The sequence below is a fragment of the Hypomesus transpacificus genome, chromosome 9, assembly GCF_021917145.1.
Source record: "Hypomesus transpacificus isolate Combined female chromosome 9, fHypTra1, whole genome shotgun sequence".
Taxonomy (NCBI): domain Eukaryota; kingdom Metazoa; phylum Chordata; class Actinopteri; order Osmeriformes; family Osmeridae; genus Hypomesus; species Hypomesus transpacificus.
Genome location: NC_061068.1, coordinates 7,007,898 through 7,031,455, shown reverse-complemented (window position 1 = coordinate 7,031,455; position 23,558 = coordinate 7,007,898). Strand labels below are relative to the sequence as shown.

The 23,558-nt window shown below is 40.0% G+C and overlaps 3 protein-coding genes across 5 annotated transcripts; 1 reads left to right on the top strand and 2 right to left on the bottom strand.

Moving 5' to 3' along the window:
• Positions 1-555: 555 nt before the first annotated feature.
• Positions 556-5,940, bottom strand: LOC124471706 (eukaryotic translation initiation factor 4E type 3-like). Of its 3 annotated transcripts, none has more exons than XM_047026289.1 (7): positions 5,362-5,789; positions 4,075-4,147; positions 3,832-3,926; positions 3,527-3,587; positions 3,347-3,413; positions 2,230-2,382; positions 556-2,088 (listed from the first exon to the last, which is right to left on the bottom strand). In XM_047026289.1, the coding sequence occupies exons 1-7, from the start codon at positions 5,538-5,540 to the stop codon at positions 2,042-2,044; spliced, it is 675 nt and encodes a 224-aa protein (XP_046882245.1). In that variant the 5' UTR covers positions 5,541-5,789; the 3' UTR covers positions 556-2,041. The 3 variants fall into 3 exon arrangements, with proteins under 3 accessions (XP_046882245.1, XP_046882244.1, XP_046882243.1); XM_047026288.1 differs by having other exon boundaries at positions 2,230-2,385; positions 5,362-5,786; XM_047026287.1 differs by having other exon boundaries at positions 2,230-2,385; positions 3,347-3,587; positions 5,362-5,940.
• A 712-nt stretch (positions 5,941-6,652) lies between these two features.
• gpr27 (G protein-coupled receptor 27) lies at positions 6,653-9,063 on the top strand. The gene has a single exon (XM_047025259.1). It carries the CDS (start codon positions 7,467-7,469, stop codon positions 8,580-8,582), a length of 1,116 nt encoding a protein of 371 aa, XP_046881215.1. The 5' UTR covers positions 6,653-7,466; the 3' UTR covers positions 8,583-9,063.
• A 1,424-nt stretch (positions 9,064-10,487) lies between these two features.
• Positions 10,488-11,757, bottom strand: prok2 (prokineticin 2). The gene is made up of 3 exons (XM_047026619.1): positions 11,590-11,757; positions 10,797-10,922; positions 10,488-10,646 (listed from the first exon to the last, which is right to left on the bottom strand). The coding sequence occupies exons 1-3, from the start codon at positions 11,659-11,661 to the stop codon at positions 10,488-10,490; spliced, it is 357 nt and encodes a 118-aa protein (XP_046882575.1). The 5' UTR covers positions 11,662-11,757.
• Positions 11,758-23,558: the final 11,801 nt, after the last annotated feature.

Here is a 23,558-nt window from a genome sequence, read left to right as displayed (position 1 = left end):
TGTAACACTTTCCATATACACACTTGCAAACAACAAAGTAATTAACTTTCTGTTAATTAGGTAATTAAGCAAATTAAAGAAATATGCTCTAATTTTACAAAGGACGTGGTTTTCATAGAATGTTAGACTATGGAGCACATGGAAGGAACAATAAAATCTATTTCACAGATGACATAAGAGGATATATTTACTGTCTGTATACTGTATATACTGTTTGTCAGCAAGGTAATGCACTAAAACAAGTAGCTGTGACAAATAATTTGAATGACGACAACGGATCACTCACATACTGTTAAAGTGTGAATTCAGGAGAGAGAAGGCTGGAAATATCACTTTATAGTTCTATACTTAGGTTCTTCACTTTGGTCCGATAATTTTGTTATTACATCCCCAATCAACACGTGTCCCAACTCGGTTCTACCTCAAATGTAGAAAAAAACTTAGCTGAAAAGAAAGACAACAATTCAGTGGGTGGCAGACATGGAACAAAAAAGTTAGTCAACTGAAAAGTAATGATTAAAATCTTACCAAAGTTCAATAACAAAGCTTTAATAGTTAATCTCAAATGGGTCATTTTATTTTTTCAACATAAAAAGTCAAATAATTGGTATCTGACAAACATTAAGAAATATTGCATACATTTAGAGAGAACATTCTAGAGTTGAAAACCTGTACAGATAAGGCACGTAAAAAAAAAAAAAAACGATATCCCTCACTTAAAGAACCTTAAAGTAATTAGACAAACTATAGGTTAGCTACCTAAAAGAGCTACACATCTTCCACATTAAATATGACCCTTAAACCCTTAAAACTGTGCTTATAACACACAACTGAAATTATTCTTCACATTCTTGGTGCATTGGATTTGGAGAAAAGAAAATGCAGGTACAAACTCCCCCCCCACACAAAGACAAAATGAAGGTATAGTTGTGGTATGGTGCATACTGAACCTTGTATAGATGAGAAACCCCTTGATCAAGTGAAGCATTATTACATCTTTCTACAAGAAGCTGTCAATAGCACAATTAGCAGTTGATTTAGAGTATTAGGCTAACTAAACTTTTGTTCCAGGGGAAACTATTGTCTTTGGTCTAGCAACAAAGATTTACATCTATAAACAATCCAGAAAGTTTCATTACAGGAGCATAAAAGCAGAGGTGAGGTACAAAATAATTATTTTTCATAATATTTACTTTTGACTGAATTCAAAACATTGTAAAGTGACTTTAAATCTAACACGGTGAGCTTATTGCAGACATTATTCCATAGAAGGTAATTTTAAAAAGATATACATTGGATGGTGCTGAACACATTAATACAGTTAGTGCCTATGGCATTGTTGACCACTATGTATACTTGTAATAAGATAAAATAAGATAAAATGATGTGCAGTGTGTTCTTTGTAAGTGTGCCCAACAGGTTATTTTGGCACTTTGGATCAAACTATGAAAAATTACAACAAAGATAAAAGAATAGTCTTGTATGAAATGAGTTACATTTCTTGATGGACCAACAAGGGGAAAGATGAGCCTGTATAATTTGATGTGCCATTTCTACAGACTATCAATTTCAGTGAATGTGAGAAGAGATGTATGACTTGCTGTGCGGACAGTATGGCAGTGACAGTGCAGCGCAGTCAAGAACATATACAAAGAAAGCAGAACTACTGCTTCACTAGGAGCTGATATAGAGCCAGAGTTCCTTAAAGTGTCTCATGGTGCCCCTATGAGTGACATATCTGAATGTTCTTGTCTTTCTGTATATGTTCCTTCAGTACAATGGGATTGTGGTATCTTTCCAAAAAATGAAAGGAAATGCATTAAAAATACAATCTCTGAGGAATAGTCTGATTCAAGAGTTCATTTACATAAAAAACGGATTAAAGGCATCAGACTGGAAACTCAACCAGTTAATTCCATCAAAAATATATCAATAAGGTTTGCAAAATATGCTGGGTGATAATCTTGAGTTGTGGGCATTGTATTATGCCCAGGCCAGAACTGAGCTCTGACAACAAAAAGTGCATCAGGTGCATAAGGAGCTACTGTCTTGAACGTCCTCCTTCAAAGGCATGATGTTCCCTGTGAGCTGGAAGTTGAAAACCCACATTCAATGTATATATACACTTAGTGCCTATTAATAATTACATTTTCATACAGAATCAGAAATAAAAAATATGCCTATTACATAGAACTGTATGTCTGCAATTTAGGAAAAAAGTATACTTACATTTATAAAACACTGCTTTAAAAGTGATGTTAGGAAGTAGTTCATAGACTTTGCCCAAAATATTTGCTTCACTAGCAAGAGAAGCATTCCCATTCCAGACTTGAACGACATCCTCTCGATCACGAACACTAACACTGACGCCAACAACCTCATCATCTGTTACCAAAATAAGGAAATTCAAGACAGTATTTGACTCAAGAGAACAGCTTCCTACAGAGTGAAGCACTAACATTTGTAGTAACATGGTACTACACAAGTGTAGCTTGAAAGGGGGTTATATAATAATAATTGGTTTCAAAAGAAAAAAAAAGAACTGGTTTATGGTAGAGTTAACAAAATATTGTTGCTCAAGTTCTTACAGAAATGTTACTGTGATGATCAGCAACATCATTATTATTAGCTAATATATGAGGGACAGTAAAAGTGACCTGGCATGATCATTTTCAACAAGGGGTTATCTTTTGCAGGTCAGTGGGAATAAAGTCAAATTCCCAGACTTGCCTGATATTGATGAATAATATTTTTAAATTTGTCATAATTAATTCCTGTGCTGAACTGGAATGTTATTTCTAATTTGGCACCTGGGTAAGTGAACTAAACTCTGAGTGAAACAAGTTATCACAAGACAAAAAGGGATGGATGAGATACTGCTTTACACTTCTGAAAGATTGTATTCATCTGTTAAAGGTAAGCCTACAATAGGTAAGACTAATTCAGCAAATACAAATAATAATTTTCCCCTTTACACGTTGCATTAGCTAATGAGGCACTCAGAGTTGTTTGGCAACACAGACAGCTCAGTGCCAGTGGAATATCAATTTATAATTGTTGAAGCATACCACTACTTTCCAGGCAGTTATAGTCCAACAATCCTGTTCCAGCCAAACGCTTTGAGCAAGGCAAGCATTTCTCCTTGGCTTATTTTGTAAAACCACTGTCAAACTCTTGTTGGAGGAAAGTATACGTGTTCAGACAAGAACTTGGGCACTAATCTCATATTTGAATTTATTAAAAAATGTTAGCTATTGCAGCTATAATTGTTGAGCAAGGATAAATAGATCGAGACTGCCCTCTAGCTTCTGCTCATAATAGTGTTATTCTTTGTTTTGAGATTTACCTGAGGCACAGTAATCTGCAAACTGCTCTCCAATTGTAGCAAGTAACAGCTCCTTCCAAACTGAGGACTGAAAAACATGGAATGTCTGGTCAATTGCACTGAACAACTGAAGATATGCAAAACAAAAGATTGCTGACAAGTGTTTAAACAGTGAGTATTGGGTAGAGTTAAACAAGATACAGTGCTGTCTTTTGGTATCTTCATCTTCCATACTCCTCCTTTGGCATTACTTTCTTCTTCCCTGTTGGGAAGAATGAGATATGACAGTAACTATGCAAAAATGTAATGCAAGTAATGCCATCAACGTTTCCTGTTTAAATGTGTTGCAGTTAATTGCAGTTTAAAGTATTTTAGTTGGTCATCGAAATCACACATCAACTCAGATTATGGGAGGCTACAAAATGAAAACTTAATAAATAAATAAAAATCAGCATGTTCAGGCTATATGAGACCAAAAAGTGTATTCCTTGTTTAATGAAACATACCATAGGGGTCTCCTCTCCCCTCGCATCAGGTGATAGCTACATCGAAGGGGCAGGGCTGTTACAGAGGGGATGTTGTTGTACACACTCCAGAAACTCTATTCCCACACAAATAAAGTAGTAAGAGAGTAAAGTAATTAGCAGTGGTCTGGGAGTCACAGTTCTATCCCCTATTATCACTTGCAGAGTCAAAAGTGTATTCAAAGACTAAGAATTGTCCACAGTATGTACACAATATTAACTCACTTGCACAGTTTCTACAGTGTATATTTTTTTCAGATTAGACTCGCATTCTGCTGCTGTTGTCCCTGGTAACGACCTGAAAGGTGAGTTCAGACAAAAGATTGGTCAGATGGTTGGTAGTGATTTGGTGTTGGATAATGCAGTTTACGTGCATTTGCAGCTTGAAGGTTCATTTGTTTTTTTCTTCCACATTCAGCTTACACAACTGACTAGCTGACAAGAGCAAGAGGATGATTGAGTGAGCATATCAAGATGGAAGTAGTCTCGAGACTGTACAATGTTGTTTGTTGGGTGGTTTTAATCGGTTTGGTCTGTACAGTTTGCACTGTACATAACAGGACACAGATTTTCATTATGTATGAATGTGTGTGTATCTACATGTGTATGATTATTTCAATGTTTTATTATCTATGTATTTGTTATTGATGTATTGCTGATGTGTACTGGAAGCTCCTGTCATCAAGACACATTCCCTGTATGTGTAGGCATACTTGACAATAAAGTTGATTCTTCTTCTTAAACTTTACATGCGAACAGTGTGTGAAAGTACTGGTTTATGGACATTATTTGACACAATTTAAGGCATGTTTACCCAGCTGTTGGTCAGTCTTTAAAGTGAATACCTAGGTGAGTGTATAATGTTGAGAAGACCAAAACATTTGACTCCAGCCCAGGAACATCACTTAAGTGAATCACTGAGCAAATATCAGTGCATCACGTAATAAAACAGACTACTCGTTTCGAAAATATATGAGGGGCTTTTGTGGGTCAGACTATAGTTAAATATTGCTGGCCTGCCAGAACCAATTAAATACTGACACATTGTCACTGAATGCCATTTCCGTGACACAATTTAATTGATATTTCCTGTAGTTTTGATTGTTTCGATAAGGCCTAGCTAGTTAATCTAAATGGTTAGAACTAACAATGTAACGTCTACGTTTATGCCTAGTGTACTCACAACACGTCATCTTAAAAAGGGAAATATAGTTGGATATACGTATGTAACCAAGTCCAAACAAACATTGCACGCTATCTGCAAAAAGAATAGGACTTCCAGGAGATTGCTAATGACTGTGCGAGGTTATGCTAGCTCATTAGCTTAGCATCCGCATAGGATGCTACGTAATGGGCCGGCCTATTTCTAGCTAGCACAAGCTAACATAGCAAAGCCAGGCAAGCAACAACGACCACAATGTCAACTTTGCGCCTCTCTCAGATTATTTAAAATATAGTGTAGTATGGGTAAGTTTAGTACACTTGTCAGTCATTATGCGAGTACAGCACTACCTGTCGAGCCAAAATGTCCATGGGGAATGTAGGGGCAACGTTGCCCCGTCTTCGTGTTGATTCTTAGCGATATTTTCCAACTCTTTCTCGTCAATATCGATACTATTTGCAGCAGACACCGAATGGCCACTCTGTGCTTCTGTGTTGATTTGTAGATGTGTGCTTGCAGGAACAGCCATTTTCTATGTTGAACAGCAAATGTGGAAAAACGACCCGTTTGCTCCAGTAACAACTATCGTATCGTTCTACCACTCTCTGTCACCACTCCAGACTTTCTTTCGTCTTTCACCACTGTGCTGACTCACTCGCTATACGGCGTCAGAGAGTAGATTAACCTAAATCCTAAGGAGGAACTTTGTCCCAACAGTCAATGGTTTGTCCAAATAATGTTATACTTTTGTTATAAGTGTCATTGGTGCAGTCCTCAATATTAATAAAGCCAATCAGAATCTGGTAAGAGCCAAGAATTAAAGGCTCGAGTGAAATACAATGACACGCACACACATCCTTGAAGCAACTGTAAATAGATGTATCGTACTCAAAGTAGCTTATTGTGCTTAACAAATCGCCCCTAAAGCCCACAATCAAATGGCACAATGCAATCGCGAATGTTTGAAAGTTCACACAGTTATGGGAAGTGGCGCGAGATGGATCCCAAGTTCAATGCATCTATTTCTGCTGCAATAGTGGGACTTGCCAGCAGGGGGCATTACTTAATCACAGCTCATGCTTTGAACTTCCTGAAGGACTTGGATGTATGTCTTAAGGTCTTAATATCGTCTCTTTATCTGTAATAGGTGAAGGCATATTGAGATATACGCACAACGTTTTTTTACTTGTATTTAATAGCCTATATTAATAATGTTCATATAAAAAAAATCTAATGTGACCAATGTGTCTATTTCAAGAGTGCCTTGATTACACAGGATAATCACAGCCATAGGGACTCACGAAAAGAACAAATACCAAAAAAGAAACATAAAACAAAGAATACAGTGACTTAAAACTGGTACATTTTGAAGGTTGTGTTGGTGTAGGGATGAGATCCACCGGGGTAAAATTTACAAAGACTTTGGTTGTAAAGTTTTAATTCGGGGTGGTCATCTTACATAAAACTTTATCTGATAGGCTAGTGGAGTAATGATGACCCCACATCATGAAACAGCTCAGAAATCAGGAGAGGCCTATTTGACCTATTTGGCATATTTTAAAATAACGCGTGACTGTACCTTTAAAGCTGATCCATTTAGTAGCCTATAATATCACATTTGGGCTTGAGCACAAACTGAAACTACTCCTGCTGTACAGTATTTCATGAACGTACAAACCCTTCGAATATCACAAGCAAGGCTTCAACGCGCTCGAGGACAACCGGTGCTGAACGTGAGGACATGTATTATATCAGTGCTCAGATTCTGAGATTAGGCTACTTAATACTGTTGCTCTATTATAGTCTACAGTATTATGTGTGTTTTTCTAAGTAACCATTGTTTTTACGGGTCATTGGGTATGGTTGGATGTATTCATGCGCCATGCCTCAGACCACCCCTCGTCTGAGCGGGTTATACAGTCTACCCTACATTAATTGCGTGCTGAAGTAGTCATGACGGCCTGTCCTCCGTCTTATTTTTATTTCTTCCTCAAGACGAACGAGAACCTTCGCCATCAGTGGAAATGGAGATATGTGTTTAAAATGTCTGACTTTTAAACGGATGTAGCCTATTAGAGATTTTTTGGCTGAACAGTGTATTTTACAAAAGAAAATGGAACTACGGACAAGGGGTGTAATTCACTGCTTATTCGAAATGGACTTGAGAAATCACGGATAACAAGAAACGAAATGTTAAACGGTGACCTTATTGCATTAATTTCCACGGTAAATCTCCGTCGCTTAACTCCCGTTTCATATCACTGGGGATAGCCTAATGAACGTAGGTTCTACCAGACTTAATGCTATTCACCCGGAGGTAGTTATAAACAAATATGCATCATATGTTAATCTGGTCAATTTCCATTCGTCGTTGAAACTTCGACTGTAGAAATCAGGTGCACTTGATGTGCACATACAGAATTAACGCTCCTATGACTATAGCTTGGTTGCATAGATGGCAAATACAAGTGAGTTTGGGGAAAGCAACCCTTCGCTACATAATTATGCCATCACCGCCTCTGCGGTGAAACTGGCCTCGCTCGGTCTCATCATTTGCATCAGTCTTGTAGGCAATGTGGCGCTGTCCCTACTGGTGCTGCAAGACAGCTCCCTTCACAAGGCTCCGTATTATTTTCTTCTTGATTTGTGCTTTGCAGATGTAATACGCTCTTCAGTGTGTTTTCCATTTGTGATGATATCTATCAACAATGGTTCCACTTGGTCATACAGTATTATAGAATGCAAGATCATTGCTTTCATGTCCGTTCTTTTTTGTTTCCATGTTGCGTTTCTGCTTTTCTGCGTCAGTGTCACCCGATACATGGCAATAGCACACCACAGGTTTTATTCCAAACGAATGACTTTATGGACATGTGTGGCTGTTATTTGCATGGTTTGGACCCTTTCGGTTGCAATGGCTTTCCCTCCGGTTTTTGACGTTGGCACATACAAATTCATCCGTGAGGAGGAGCAGTGTATTTTCGAACACCGATATGTGAAAGCCAACGACACCCTGGGCTTCATGTTGATGCTGGCAGTCATCGTGGGCACAACACACGTTGTTTACATAAAGATGCTTTGTTTCGTTTACGATCATCGCAAAATGAAACCCGCTCAGCTGGTCCCAGCAATAAGCCAAAACTGGACATTCCATGGGCCAGGTGCGACTGGTCAAGCAGCTGCCAATTGGATTGCAGGATTTGGACGTGGTCCCACCCCACCAACGTTGGTGGGCATCAGACAGGCCTCGCATAATGGAAATAGAAGGCTGTTGGTACTAGATGAATTTAAGATGGAGAAACGCATAGGAAAGATGTATTACATGATTACACTGGCGTTCTTGATCCTCTGGGCCCCTTACATCATTGCTTGCTACCTTCGAGTATTCGTCAAAAGTGCCACAATCCCACAGGTCTACCTGACTGCTGCGGTGTGGATGACGTTCGTTCAAGCAGGGGCAAATCCTGTATTATGTTTCATATTCAATAAGGAACTGCGAATGCGTCTCAGAGCCTGTTTGCCGTGCTGTTTGCGCACACAAACCCCAATGGAGCCATACTGTGTCATCTGAACGTTTCGTTTTCAGAAAACTAATAAGAACAATTTTCTTTGCCTGGTTACACAATCTTAAGGCCACATTTTGTATTTTCCACATGCACCAAGTGCAAAAGTTGCAATTCTTCAGTTATTATACCAATTTAGCATACTGAGTCGTACTAGTAGCCCATTTCGTCCCGTTAATTTGTGAGAACGTTGTACATTCTGTAAAGCTTTTTGTTGCTATTTTCAGAACCTTTTTTAACCGAATATGTTGTATAGGCCTTTACAATTTTAGAATTGTTTCAAATTATCAATGATCTCATCTGTTTGCAAGTACATATTCATCATAAATTTTAATGTTGATTGGGCCCCTTGCACATTCCCTGTAAAATATACCTGATTTTGTATTCTCAATATAAAGCAAAGAGTCAGTGCTACAAAGAGATATTTGCATTGTTTGTATTTCTGAATAAATAAATAAGAAATTGTTGATGCATATTTGTTTTAATCCTGACATTATATTATGGGTCATTATTGACAATTCTCCATGTTTGTAGAGGTATCAATACCCAAATCCAATGTTTACGCTTCTTATTCACATTCCTTTGTTCGGCAAAGTCGTGGCAGCCTGAGTCATTATGTTGTTGATTCTGTTATGATAGTGTAGTTAGATATACATGGTTGCGGAGCCCACCTAACATCTATATTGATGAAGCCTGTTTCCAATGTTGTCCAAACTATCCTACTGATATCAACAAAACATTTTTAAATTAGGAGTCACTTGTCGCTTGTTTCCATACAGACAGTAGGATCTTCTGAGTTCTTCATCAGATGCTTCCAGTTTCTTGATGTAGCAACTGCATGGTTTCCTTGTTACACCACTTAAATGACCATTACCATAAGTTTTATCAAGTTTAAAAATGCATTTTTGTATTCATTGTATGATGTCAGTGTGAGTGTGCCAACATTCTTTGGGGCCGAGGTCCTCCCGTTGAGAGCCTGTGCTTTATACATGCTATGTCTGGAATCTAACCAGAGTTATATAGAACAGATCCTTATTAATAAAGTATGAGATTAATGTGAGTCAATGAACATTGGTCCCCCTTACCCATTGGATAAATCTAATTTTAGCTTTAATCTTTGGATACATTTGCCATAAAATATAGCCTGACAATGAATTATTTTCAAGTGTCCTGCTTCTGGAGACCTGCTTCCTCATGTTGTAGGGAAAGCTCTACTGGAATAGCCAGTAGTAGTAAAAATGTCCTTTCAGCTTGATGTCTAAACCTATAGAAGAATGGAGATCTGTGTTCTTTGTCCTGACTTTTCCTTTTTATGTTCAGTTCAAGCACAGTTCTTTGTTAGATACTAACTGATGAGCTAGTTGGTCAGCTTATGTCAGAAGCTATGTTCAGAATTGTTAATAGTTTTATATATTATATATATTTTGTTATGTAAGTTAAAAACCTAGACAAATAAAAACTTAGGGTTGTAGTGTGGCACTCTTTGACCCACTGTCTGTAACACAATGGAAACAGAACAGTTTGCTACAGAACATCTAGGAAAACCCTTTATGGATTACATGGAAATGATCATATACAGTCCATGGAAAACACACAATATACTATATACTAACAAGTGCAGCAGTACTTTAAATTATATTATTCTACGCACTAGCTGTTATTCTTATACACAGCAAACATCAACATTGCATGAGAAAATGTATAAAAAGGCGACGATCCAACTGTTCATTTAATGTAAAAATTATGAAGTGAATGGACACTACATTGCTCATTATATTCTTATTACTGTAAGAATGTAGTTATGGTTATGATTTTAAAATGAAGAAAATGCCAAAGTCCAACAAAAAAACACTTTATTAAATAAGTTATGTAAAACAAACAGCACTGCCCTGCTAAGCTTTACAACAGAATCATCAAAATGTATCTGCAGAGTTGATTCTGCTCAGAGGTATTAATACATCTTGGTACAGGTATGGTGAAAGACATCTGGATTTACCCTCCGCTGTTGTAATGCATGCTAGATAAGGCAGACAAGGACAGGTATGATGTACTCTTTTGCCAAAGTATGGAACCTGAAAATGAAGACCAACAGTCTTAAATAGACACATACAGACTGAGAACTCCCCACATCCCCATGTTTGTATGGAATAGCTGAGAGAGACTTATAAGCTCTCAGAAAGAATGCAGTCATGAAGGACTTACTGTGCAGATAACAGACCCACCTTGTGACTCATGGGGTGACATATGTCCCCCTCCTGTCCCATGGGAGCACACATACGCAGGCTCCGGATCCACAGACTAACGGCACAACAACTCCCTCCACCACACTGAGCGTCTATCATACAGGCCTATGGACACAGACATACACACACACGTTGATTGATTCACATTGCTAATGATCACTTAAGATGGTATCATGATGTTTCTAAATCTGGTATCAGGAAATTACAGAGGAGGATGTGAAAGACTTGAGGGAGTTTTCTCATCCTGAATGAAATGATGAAAAGAGGGACAGGAAAGTTGATTAAATATGACAGTGGATTCACTATTAATGGCAGTTGCTAATACAATTTAAAAAAGTTTATTTCTAACTATGTATAATTTTAGTGTCAGTACCAGGCGATCCATTAATGTCAATATTATTGAGATTAAGCACTTCTTATTAAGTACTCTGCTCTCAGTTTCACGTGAGGCTATTCCTTTGGATATTAACTCATCTAAGTGCAAAACAATTGTTAAAAACGAGTTAAATGGGAATATTGTCATTCAAAGACAACATACTGTACATGAATTAGAATACAGTATGCTAAATATTTCTAACATCACCAATGTGCCAATGGCAAGCTCAATTAGAACTAAATATAGTATGACATAAATGTAATGAAAAAAACTAATTTACGGATATCAATACTTTTTGGTTTTGTTGGTTTTGTTCATTGTCGGTCTGATAGACAAGCGTCTTCCCTAGATTTCTTTCCTTCTATAACACTGAATTTGAAGTGATATTCCACATACCCCTGTGATGACTGCTGAGGATCCATTGGACACCAACAATAGGCAGAAGAGCAGGGAGAAAATGGACCTCATAGTGAAGATCTGTCCTTAAGTTCTTATTTCCTTCAAGGCAATAGATGTTCTTCTGTGCATACTCTATGTCTGTCTTAATATGCTAGAGGTAGTTTCAGCGATAAGTGGCCTCCAAACTCATGTGTTGAGGACAGAGAGAGGTTTATAAACCCTGCCTGCCATTCAAAGTCTCAATGAGTCATTCGCACCACCTTCGCCAGAGGAAAAAAAAGATTGCCCAAGGTAAACCGGATCCCTCTGAATTCAGCATGCAGAGAAGTCTTTTCATTTTTACACAAGCTTAATGCTGTCTATCTCCAGCCCAAAAAGTAACGCTTCAACGGAAAAATGGTCAAACGTGTAATTTGATCTCTGTACAAAAAAATTAATGTCTTGGCACTCTCATGAAAAATACCATTGGCGCTAACTGGAGAGAAATACCGGTTTCTATCCTATAATTTCACCTTTAGTTTACCAAGGTCAGGTCTTTGAATACAGATACGCATTGTCCAGTGCAGCCATGTATGACAGTTACTTATAACATCACCCCTTTATTTCTTTGTTTTCCAATTTTTTGTTTTTAAGAATGAAACATTAGAAACAAATATTTCTAATCACTAAAATAAACCCTCAGACCATAAGGGAAGGGTAAGTGTACCAGTGAATAGCCTAGGGCTAGAGTAACACAGGTACCTCAGTCACACAAGAAGCCTAATCTGACCGCAGCTTCAATGGGGTAGGGCAGTGACTTCAGGACTGTATTGAATCAATGTCGAGGCTGCCAGAACGCCAGGAGCTGACATTTCTTGGCCCCTATCCCTCCATCATTGCACATTTCAAGACATGCACAAGACACCAAAACACAGTATTGAAGAGCAAAGCTCTGGCAGAACTGGAATCTACTCATTTACTACATACTCAAAGTAACATTCCATCCTGGTGTCAGTGTAAAGTTTCAGGATGGATGGTTTTTGCTGCCCTCCTCGTATTACAGCAGTGATTTAATCTGCCATCTGCAGCAGCTGTGGCTTTACGCCAGAACTCTAAGCCATAGTAAGGACACAGAGGTGAGGAAACACAGGGGCCAACACTTCCATAGGTCAAGGGCCAACATTATCAAACTACTATCGTGATAAGGAAAGCCAGTGGGCCAAGGCTGTACAGGTTCTATGGCCTCAAGTGACTTTCATGCAGATGTCTACTATAAATATGATATGAATTGATTTCATCATGTGAATATTTAAAACTTTGTCTTGAGTAGCCACTGTATCCTTACTATTTTATCCATCAGTAATGTGTTTCTGAGCTATTATCAAATTAGTCATTACCTTCATACAGTACATAATGGTTTGCGTTACAGAGGAAGGTAGATAACTTTGCACCCTGTGCAAATCTGAGACAACATTCTAATAAAATAAATAAATGAATACTGTGGCAGAGAGGATGTCATCAGAGTCACCAACGTCAAGATAGGGTTTATTTTGGGAACAGGCATTTCTGCTCCTGCTTCCAGGCCCAGAGCTGGAGTAGAGGCTGTGTGAGAGATCATCAGGATGGGGGTGTCTGACAACGTGACAGACAGGAAGTCACAAGCTCCTCTGCGTGTCAGTAGCAATTACAACCTCAAAAAGGTCTAGGGCCTAGAGATGACCTTACATGACAAACTATATTTCTTTGCTTGTGCACCAGGTTCTGTGGTTTGAACTACATAGTGGATCTTGGGGAGTAGTGGACATTGTGTCATTTTACATTTAGTCATTTAGCAGACGCTCTTATCCAGAGTGACTTACAGTAAGTACAGGGACATTCTCCCTGAGACAAGTAGGGTGAAGTGCCTTGCCCAAGGACACAACCTAATTTGGCACAGCCGGGAATCGAACCAACAACCTTCTGATTAATAGCCCGACTCCCTAACCGCTCAGCCATCTGACCCCCTTGTTATTTAATAAAATGTTCTCTGGGTCAGGCCCTCCCAGGGGTCTCTAGTCTAATGCTTTTTAAATCTGTGGGACATACATAACAGACACATGTCACAAGATTAAAGAATTGTTGTAAACATCAGGCTGTTTTGCCAGGAACATCTCTTGACTGGATCAGATCTTTGTGTGACACTGTGTTGCTGCTGCTGAGATGTCTGCCTTCGACGAGTGGGCCAAGCTGTCTTATTCACGAGGTGCCACAGGATACACACACTCGTTCTCTATGTCTCTTTATCGCTTTTGCTGTTGTGCGGGAGGCAGAAAATCTTGCTTTGGCTGGGTACCCACCTGCAGGGTTGGTCCCACTGAAAGGATCAGGGGAGTGTGAGGGAGAGAGGATAGCAGGGAGCCAAACATGGAGAGCAGAGCATGGCTGGAATCCCAGGGGTCCCATTCACAAAAGTTAATTTTAATGATTGACTATGGTTAATCCTGAAGTGAAACAACCCCTCTGGATGTGCCTGATCTCTGAATTGCCTCCAGGCGAAGATGTTTAGAAGGAGAGTTCAACACAAGAAGACCTTCATTGCGTACGGAATAAACATAGTTGCTTTGTGCTTTGTGTGTCCTTTCCATGCAGACATAGTTTTTGTCCTTTCAATAGCAGAGAACGAAGTCTAACCTTGGTCATCACCATGGATGGAATGTACAAACTTGAAGGTCGCCAAAGCAGCTGTGAAATTATCAGAAGCAGAAAAGGTTTTGATCTTCATTTGATGTTGTTGATTCAATATTTACCCCACTACACAAAATGAATATAAATATAAAACAAATAAGGTGAATGCAATGACCTTTTTTGCTCCTCTTGTCGTCACACATTCATTTGTGTTGTGTGTCGATCACACTGACACTTTATACACACAAGTGACCTGGAGAAAAATGCACCTGCCAGCATGTTCAACACCCAAGCTATTGGTCACAAAGATCTTGGAGGTCAGGTCTCACATCATCCATTCTGAAAGCTGTCCTTGGCTTTCCTACAAGGCATCTTTTCACACCCAGCTTCAGTCGGAACTACACTGTCCACAATCCACTGGGTTTTTGGTCCACTGCATCCACTTCCACAACATCTGAAAGGCCAAAGACCTTTCATTTTTTTCTTTAATAATTATATAAGTATTTTGTTAGGATGCTTCCTTATCATAGATCAATGTGTTTAAAAGAAAACTACAAGCACATCTGTGAATAAGTCATTTCATTGTTCCCTACCGATGCTAATGTAAAAGTAAAAAACTCCACAGTTTGCACTGCTCTTGCTTTTTTTAAGAAATGTACTGTGTGCATTCAATTATGAAGTACGATTGAATCTATTCAATTGACATAAAATAAATAACCCAGCTAAATGATCTGTGCACTTAACCTACCTTGAACTCAGCAAACAAGCCTCAAGCATTTGCTCTGGAATCTAACATGGGTCCTTAGTGTGCTGAAAAGGTTTCCACTGAAGCTCACTGAACATTCTCAGCTAAAAAGTCCAATTGAAGTCTAATGGTAATTTGGAAAGCCCTTGATAACTGTGTGCTTGGGGTTGAGATGTCAAACGTCTTTAACGCTACTGGCAGAAGGTTACACATGTGGAGACAGAGATAGAGACATTTGCATAAACAAAGCCAGCATGGAGGGAAAACACCACCATACTGTTGGGACTGGGCTGTATGCCGTGCACCGCGGTGCTCAAATGTGACACTAATGAAGGGTGACACAGGAAGCTCCGGTGTCCAAGGGCCCTGACAACCCCTGTCACATAGGGGGGTCAAGTAAGGGCCTGAGTAAGTGAGCTGTCACCGGAGATTAGTACTGACCACATCCTATGACTCATAAATGGCTCAATTCAGCAGTTGAAAAGAAGGACGATACAATTTCAGGACCAGCCTTACACCCCGTCCCAGTGCATCCTCATCCTCATCCTCCCAGCATGTCTATCTGGGGTACAAGATCCTACTGTGTTGAAGCGGGTTATGTGGCACTCATTACCCAGTTGATAACACAATGCAGATGTTAACAGACATGTGAACACTGTGGGAATTCACTCCATTAGTTCACATCTGTTTAGCAGTTTTAAGGTCAACCCTTGCCCCAAAGGGTCTTTGGTCTTTATCATAAACTCTGGATAGATGATGGAGAGCTTACTGCTATTTCTCCATCATATCCTCCAGATGCACTTGACCTCAGGACATCCAGACCTTTTTTTAGCTTCAGCTGGTATATGAAGGCTACAGGAAGGCTAAGTACAGCTTCTGGCAAATGTTTGAAACAATGTGATAAATGCTTTTCTGAATATTGGTCAGAACATTCTCTTACCTCTCCCTGGATTGACAAGAGTATGTGCCTCTTGTATTTCAACTGAGAGTGAAAGGTCATCTTCACTATGCAGCACAAAAAAATGTCTGACATTAAGAGGTTATTGCAAAATACCTGTCTTTGCACCATAGCCTACTTTGAACCGTCGGTGTTATTCAAAAGGCAAATGCATCAATGAAGTGTAAACTGATATGAACATCACTCATCTTTCAGGCCAGCAGAGCACAGGCTGAAGAGATCTTTGAGTATGGTGTCTGTGATGATGGGGAGTCGGCAATGGGAGCGTTGTAGCTCATGCTAAGGTAAATGTGATCCCACTCAAAAGAGCAAACAAGACGTTAAAAGCGTGTCTTCCTCCAGGAACACTGCGCTCCATCTCTCTCCGAGTCTGCCTCCACCACCCCTCTCTCTGCTCTCTGCCTGTGGATGCTGGGCCACTTTATAGTGCTCTCCCCCATACCTTCTTCCTCCCTTCACCCACAGCCTGCTTACTCTAAACAACAGCCCCAGGGTAAGATGCACAGCACACAGCTTGGATAACAAGGTGCTCCCATCATTAGAGAGGAGAGCTGCCAGCCCTCCCCCTCCCCCTGAGGGTTGGGGTCTACGATGGGGGGATGTGTGAGCCATGACTGGCTGAAATATTCATACCACCGCATGCCTTTCGTTCCGTTATTGCTGAGCAAAGCTGGGAAAGCTTTGCCGTCATTCTCTGTGGGAGATGTTACAAAGCAGTTCATAGAGTGTGTCCTCCTTATTGTGCCATGGAGAACACAGCACTGTGGGAAACTGAAAGGTTACGTAGGATATTGAATAAAATAAATGAGTAAACACACAGCATCCTCTGAGGTACCATACTATGCTTGAATATAAGCAGACATATCAGCTCTGTCTTATCCACTTCTCCTGTTTACAAGGACTACGCAAAGCTGGATATTGTCATGAGAGTTGACTTCTGCAAGTACAGAGGTGTTCTCTTAATGAAAAATGTACCTGCAAAAGACAAATAAAAAAAGCCTAGCTAACAGCTGGTGAATAATTCAACTGGGATCTAGCTGGGAATTAGCCTACGGTATGTTGGTATGATATCTTTGTGAACATGGCTTAATCCATGGAAAGACGACCGTAACTAAATCCATAGCTGGGAAAATAGAGCCAGCGGTTTTCCGTTAAAAACGCTGAGGTATAATCCAGAGAAAGTGATGATATCTGTAAGATTTTACAGGGTATAGAGGTCCCTTTTATCTCACATGAGATCATCATAGTAGTAATATGTGCTAATACAAAGCATTCTGTATTTTTCACCAAAAGTAACATACAACCAAGTCAATATTTGAAACCAAACAGCATAGGTCCTAATCTAGGATTGCATCCCGATTTATCACTGTACACACAGGTCCAAGGACATACAGAAACACTGGTGGAATTAAAGCAATGAAGAAGTAGCTTGAAGCAATTTACTTGTGTTAAATTGTCTATGACTTATGTGTACAACCAATGAAAATTAGGAGTAGGAAAGCTTGTATTTGAATACTTTTTCATTGGAACAGAAAAACATATTTTTTACTCTGTTCCTTTTTGTTGCATGTTAGCTGTCAAGGACACACTGTACTGAACTGCAGCCCTTTCAAACAGACCAATGCCATTGTTCACTGAACATTTTAGAAAGATAACTTTGTGTCTGTTCAAGGACTCTACACATTGTGCATGTGAAGTAGAGTTTTATTCAGGACCATAGATAATCCTTCCTGCTGTACAAGTCAATCTGATAGTGTGAAAACAGATAGCTCTAATTAATACCATACAGATTAACAATTTACGATTGCATTTACTCGTTGATGGAAACACTATCCAAACAGACTTACAATAAATACTGTATATTACTTGCAATTAGATGAACTGATTGTACACCACAGCCATTCATTACCAGGATTCTACAATTGACATCAGCAGTCACAGTACTAGACCATGCACAAACACACAGACACTATTTTCTCCCTTTAGTTCCTTAGTCTCTCTCAAACACATAAGATACAAACTTGTTTGCGGTCAAGAGGTCAGTGCAGTAGGAGACCAGGTGTTCTTTGAAGAGATGGGTGTTGAGTCTCTAGAAAAATCTGGGTCGAGACTGGAGGAGAGTCCCGGCTTTGCTGTGGGGCCACATCAGAGAAGAGCCATCTGAAAGGAAGACAGTTAGCAGGTAAAAGAAGTGGCGACTGTGTCGAACAGGAGAGGGATGCTGTGAGGAGAAATGAGAAGATAATTGAATGAGGGTGGTAAACCAGAAGTGGAATGACAGTTATTTAGCAGAGCAGGACCTGAGGAAGATAATTGAAGACCAAAACATAGGTCAAACGAGGGGAGAACGTTAAAATCACATGATGAGTAAAACTTGTCCAACTGGAAGCCATGAATGTGAGTGTTGTGCTGTTCTTGGGAAAGAAGGTAAGAACAGCATTCATCTCATCAGCAATGTTGAGTTTGGCCAGACCAGTACAGAAATTGTGTGACATTTTTATGATATGGACATGGACAAGTGTGATGAAAAAAGTATCATACATTGATATTCACATTCTAATTATAATGTAATGTTACTTATTGCAGATTTAAAGCAGAAGAATACGATAAGTAAACTCTAGTCAAGCACTCCTGACAGAAGACAAGTCAACAGTAGAGACACAACATACTGATCAGTGTTGCTTTATTGAGGAGAACTTTAGTTGATGATGCCGAAGATGAACTGGTGAGTTTTAGCTGGGAGTCTGTGGTGCACTGCCTTGATTCAGAGAAACAGCCTGCACAGCAGATGTGTCATCGTGACAGATAGGATCATGAGTCGACAGGGAATGCTGTGTGAGACTATACTGACTCTTATTTCTGTTTTTTCCCTGTCCTTGGAGGTCAAATTGCACTTTATAGTTTTCATGTTTTCTTCGGGTCAAAACTGGTTAGTTTGGTGCAGTGCTTGGATCCTTTCAGACAGGTCCTTAGTTGTGACAGTGCTGGACATTTCTCTTCCTGAGCTCGTGCAATAAGATGAAGTGACACTTAGAGACCCTTTGTTTTTTTTCGCATACCAATATAGAAACTGAAACACTTCACAATGGGACTATTTGAGATTAACACCTTTTCCTACCCACCTCACAATGTTAAGTAGAATTGTTGATTCTGTGACTCAAGATGTGGGAAACATGTTGTATTTACACTGCTAAGACTATATTGAATTACTGTAAAATACTCAGAAATAGGGACTGCTATTCCCCATCAAATGTCAGCCCCATCCCAGCTCAGCCCAGTCAAGCCCAGGTCTGGGACACGCATGCTGACATCACTGACGTCCCAGTCTTCTGCTTGTCTCCTAACTGAGGGGAAGGATGTAAACTCCAATGTGCTTCCTTTTCCGACTTCCTCCCTAGTCAATGTAACATTAATGGAGTTTGTCCCAACTGTAAGAGCCCCTTCCTCCTGTGTGGCCTCTCTCAGGAGGGGTTATTCACTTTCAGCAAGAGAAAAGAGGATATCCCGTTAAGTGCTCTTGAAACCTTATAGTCATTGTACCTTTCAGACCCTTCACATTTAGCACTAGCAGCAATGCAGAGTGGTGTTGGACTGTTGTCAGCGAATTGTCTGCATGCCATTTTGTATGCAATTATTTACACTTGAATAGAGTCAAAGCCACATGACATGGTTTGAATTTCTCACACAGCTGCTTTCTGGCAACACCAGCTATGATTGACTAAAAACAACAAACAAGGCCAACAGTAGTTGTTAATTATATCCCATGCCAAGGATGAGACAATGAGTGCATCATCATGTATCACTTTTACAATCAACTAATTTAATCTCAAGTTATTTATGTCAAAATATATCCATCAACATGCTGCTGGAACACAATATGAATACACATGATATGTGCTGCACATTCTAATTAAGCGATTATCGAATGATCAATTATTTTTTCCTTAAAACAATCTGGCAAGGACTTTAATCTGTTCATAGAGCTCAGCAGTCACAGAGAGAGAGAGAGAGAGAGAGAGAGAGAGAGACAGAGAGAGAGAGACAGAGAGAGAGAGAGAGAGAGAGAGAGAGAGAGAGAGAGAGAGAGACAGAGAGAGAGAGAGAGAGAGAGACAGAGAGAGAGAGAGAGAGAGAGAGAGAGAGAGAGAGAGAGAGAGAGAGAGAGAGAGAGAGAGAGAGAGGGGAGATGAGAGGAGGTGAAGAAGTTGTACACTGTAGAATATCTGTAGCTGAGCACACAATCATCTAAAGGACAACTACACATTTAATCTCCCTTCATCTCTGTTAGAAAGAACAGAGCACACATACACTGTACATATATGCATACATGAACATGTACATTTGCACATGCACAAAAACACACGCACCTCACACGATACACATGTGAGGCCTGAAGTCATTCAGTTTCCCACCAGAGAACATGGAAGCGTGCACAACTTCAGCACATTGTTCAGCTAAACTGCCAAAGTGCCCCTCTAAAAATAGGTCACAGAGCTGACAGCTCTGGGGGGTAGAGCGCACATGGCGTGGAGAAGATGCACTTCCTCAAAAAAATAACTCTACTTCCATACACTACCACATGAACAGTGGGTTCTGGATTAACATTTACATAAACAAACACAGCAAAAACAAAAGACACATTTCAACAAGCTAGTCCTCGGAATCTCTTGAGTATACTCTTTCCTCACATTTATACAGATATGGAGTTTGCGGCAATCAGAGACATGATGATCCATCTATTTCAGTCTGGAATTCAGTCCAGGAGAATGATACCTAATGATCAAGATCAGAGTCAGGTTTCTTACACACAACTAATTTCATAACCAGCCTTCATTTCTAAGGAGTGATGTCAAACCCTCTGAGAAATCTACTGTCATCAGGCTGCCTTATATAAACATCCCTGGATACACTCTAGATATCAATACATGGACCTTGGATGTGTGGTAATACAACATCCCAATCTTCACCCTTTCTGCAAGATGACTATTGCACTTACAGTTGTTAATGTCAGCTCAGAAATTGAACAACTAGATGCAGGGACCTAGACTGTAGTCCATAACACTGAATGAGGAAGGATGGACTGTGGGCAGGCCAGTGATTCAACACATAACCAGTCTCAGCAAGCTGTTTGAATCTGAAAATGCAGCTCATTCGTGCCCTTCCATCACACCAACCAAATGGGTTCACAAGAGGCTTTACTCACTCTTCGATACTCCATTATTCAGATGACCCATGTTGAGTCATCTCAGAGGACTACCACATGACTCTGTGTGGTCTGCACAGTCTACTCTACACAGACACAGGTAATCAACATGAGAGCTCAAATGCTGACCTGAAACCTGTTAAACCTCACACCCTAGCCCCACTAGCCCAACACACTTGTCAGATCCCTTGGCTCAGGAATAGCTGATTGCTGATGACACGTACAGTGTGTCCTGTACAGTCAGAAGTTCTCCTCTTCACATGTTCCTGTTTGAGATTGGAATGGGTTGTGAGAAGGAAACGGGGGCAAATAAATGGCAAATATGAATACAGGCATTAGTTGGAATACTATATGAGTGTCTCATTACTGTGTTGATAATCTTTGTCGCCCTTCATCAGGTCCCCTACTGGAAAAATGTGTACAGTCTCTAAGTCTTCCTCTTGGCTCCAGGCGCGGGCTGATTCTAGTCCATTAGCTTTGGCTGATCCTGTGTGATGATGATAGTGCAGAGCAGATGCTGGGAGAGATGACTGCAGGGCATGGCAGCATCCAAGCACCAGTCCTCTGTGTGGCTGTGCCAACATCTTCCCCTCTACAGTGTCTGTGGCTGAGGCATTCAGGCGGGGGGATTTCCCTCACTGAGACAAACCACAGAGATGCACCACCGCTCGTGGCTCATGGAGGACCGGGAAGGTTATGGGGATATTTTAATTCTGATATTAAAGGAGCATGGACATATTCATAATAACTTCATAGTCATTATAATAGTATGTAATTAACTAAATTATAATATTTAAAGTTCTAAAAGTCCTTCTAATAACACCTGTTTTGTATCTGTAACTGTATATACAGGCTTTGAGAATTTTCTATCTGGTGGTAAATACTACTGAGTTTGTTTGAATATGCAACGGTTTACCTTCAAATCAGCTTTGTGAAGTCTTTGAATGGTGGTATTTCTGGACAGTGACGAAGATCAAGTCATTGACAACTGAGAGCGTATTTCTCAAGGACAGTTTCAAATAAGGAAGCATCGCTCTTCCATTGTTATTCCTCATACCTGTGTGTGGGCAATGAGGCATAGCCGTGACTCATAAAGGGCCCAGTATTCAAGCCTCCCAGGCTGCCTACAGACCCCTATCATTGAGAGAACAGAGACTAACAGAGAAGAGGATGTATCCTTGGAAGGGTTCTAATGAGAAACTTTAATCCCATACCCACAGATGAGGCCATACTCATCTCAACACACACCAAGGAAACGTCTGAGGAATCCACAGCCTCAAGGCATTCCTAACTGAAATACAGAAGCTTTTAAAAACACTTTTCTAAAGAAATATGTGAGTTTTTGAGTGAGGAAGAACCGTGTTTACAATTTGGGGCATTAATAAGATCCATTCATATACCTGAAACCTTTAGAGACTAGACACTATAAATTCCCTTTTTTTCCCCATCAGCCTTTTTAATGAGCACTTCTTCTCTATCGTGAGTAATGTATGCAGCTTAGACGTATGCTTGAGTCTGCTAATCACTGCGTGGTTCATGTGAGAAGATGAACGACGCTCTCCTTTCCTGTGATCCCTGCCCCCCTCTCTCCTCTTGAACAGCATCTCACACTCGGATGGAGGGGAATGGAGGACACATGAAGCACTTTAAGATATATCACAAAGTGGCTCTCTCTACCATGACTTCTTTATAAAGCCTTACCTGACATAAACCCTCACCCCAACGCTGATCCCTGCCTCAACAACATCCTAACAACCCTGTGCAAAAAGAAGACGGCACATTTACAGTTGGTGACATGCATTAGAAGTAATGCTTTCAAAAGCATTTTGGTGACATTTCAAATTGGATGTATGATAAAGTGACTTCTCCAAGCCTCACAGCTCTCAATAACATCGTTTTCCACTGATGAGAGTTTCCACCACCTCCATCTGTTCCATTTTCACATGGGTAATTTTCTCATGACAAGGTTGATATGTGCAGTGTGCCGGCATATGCTTGTAGAGGTCCCTCCATGGTCCTCCTCTGCCCTAGAGACTGCAGGCCTTGGCCAGTCACACAGGAACCATGAACAGGCACAGAGCTGTCAGCACATCAAAAAGATATGTCTGACTCAAGGCAACAGATGCCCAATTAACATTTTTCCAATCGTGATGATGATGTGGAAGGGATTAAAATGAAGACGTAAGACCACAGCTGCTGTTTCAGAGATCTAGCAGCTAAACATCCAGTGACACTGACTTTTAAAATTGCTTGATGCTCATCACAATGTACTTTACAAACAAATTACTGCACATGAATTTCCTGCCTATGATATAACAGATGAATATGGAGATAAAAGTTAACACATATAGTCAGGAACAAAAGGACCCGTCCGTGTTTTAATTGTACTATATGTAGCTGACTGGATATTACATGTA

Bases quoted from the DNA above. Each gene is read 5' to 3' on its own strand.
- LOC124471706 (XM_047026287.1), bottom strand. From the start codon at position 5,540: ATGGCTGTTCCTGCAAGCACACATCTACAAATCAACACAGAAGCACAG. The intron at 4,148-5,361 runs GTAGTGCTGTAC...CTCACCTTTCAG, and splicing joins TGGACATTTTGGCTCGACAG to GTCGTTACCAGGGACAACAG. The intron at 3,927-4,074 runs GTGAGTTAATAT...GTGTGGGAATAG, and splicing joins ACACTGTAGAAACTGTGCAA to AGTTTCTGGAGTGTGTACAA.
- gpr27 (XM_047025259.1), top strand. From the start codon at position 7,467: ATGGCAAATACAAGTGAGTTTGGGGAAAGCAACCCTTCGCTACATAAT.
- prok2 (XM_047026619.1), bottom strand. From the start codon at position 11,661: ATGAGGTCCATTTTCTCCCTGCTCTTCTGCCTATTGTTGGTGTCCAAT. The intron at 10,923-11,589 runs GTATGTGGAATA...CTGTGTCCATAG, and splicing joins CCTCAGCAGTCATCACAGGG to GCCTGTATGATAGACGCTCA. The intron at 10,647-10,796 runs GTGGGTCTGTTA...CTTCATTTTCAG, and splicing joins GTCACCCCATGAGTCACAAG to GTTCCATACTTTGGCAAAAG.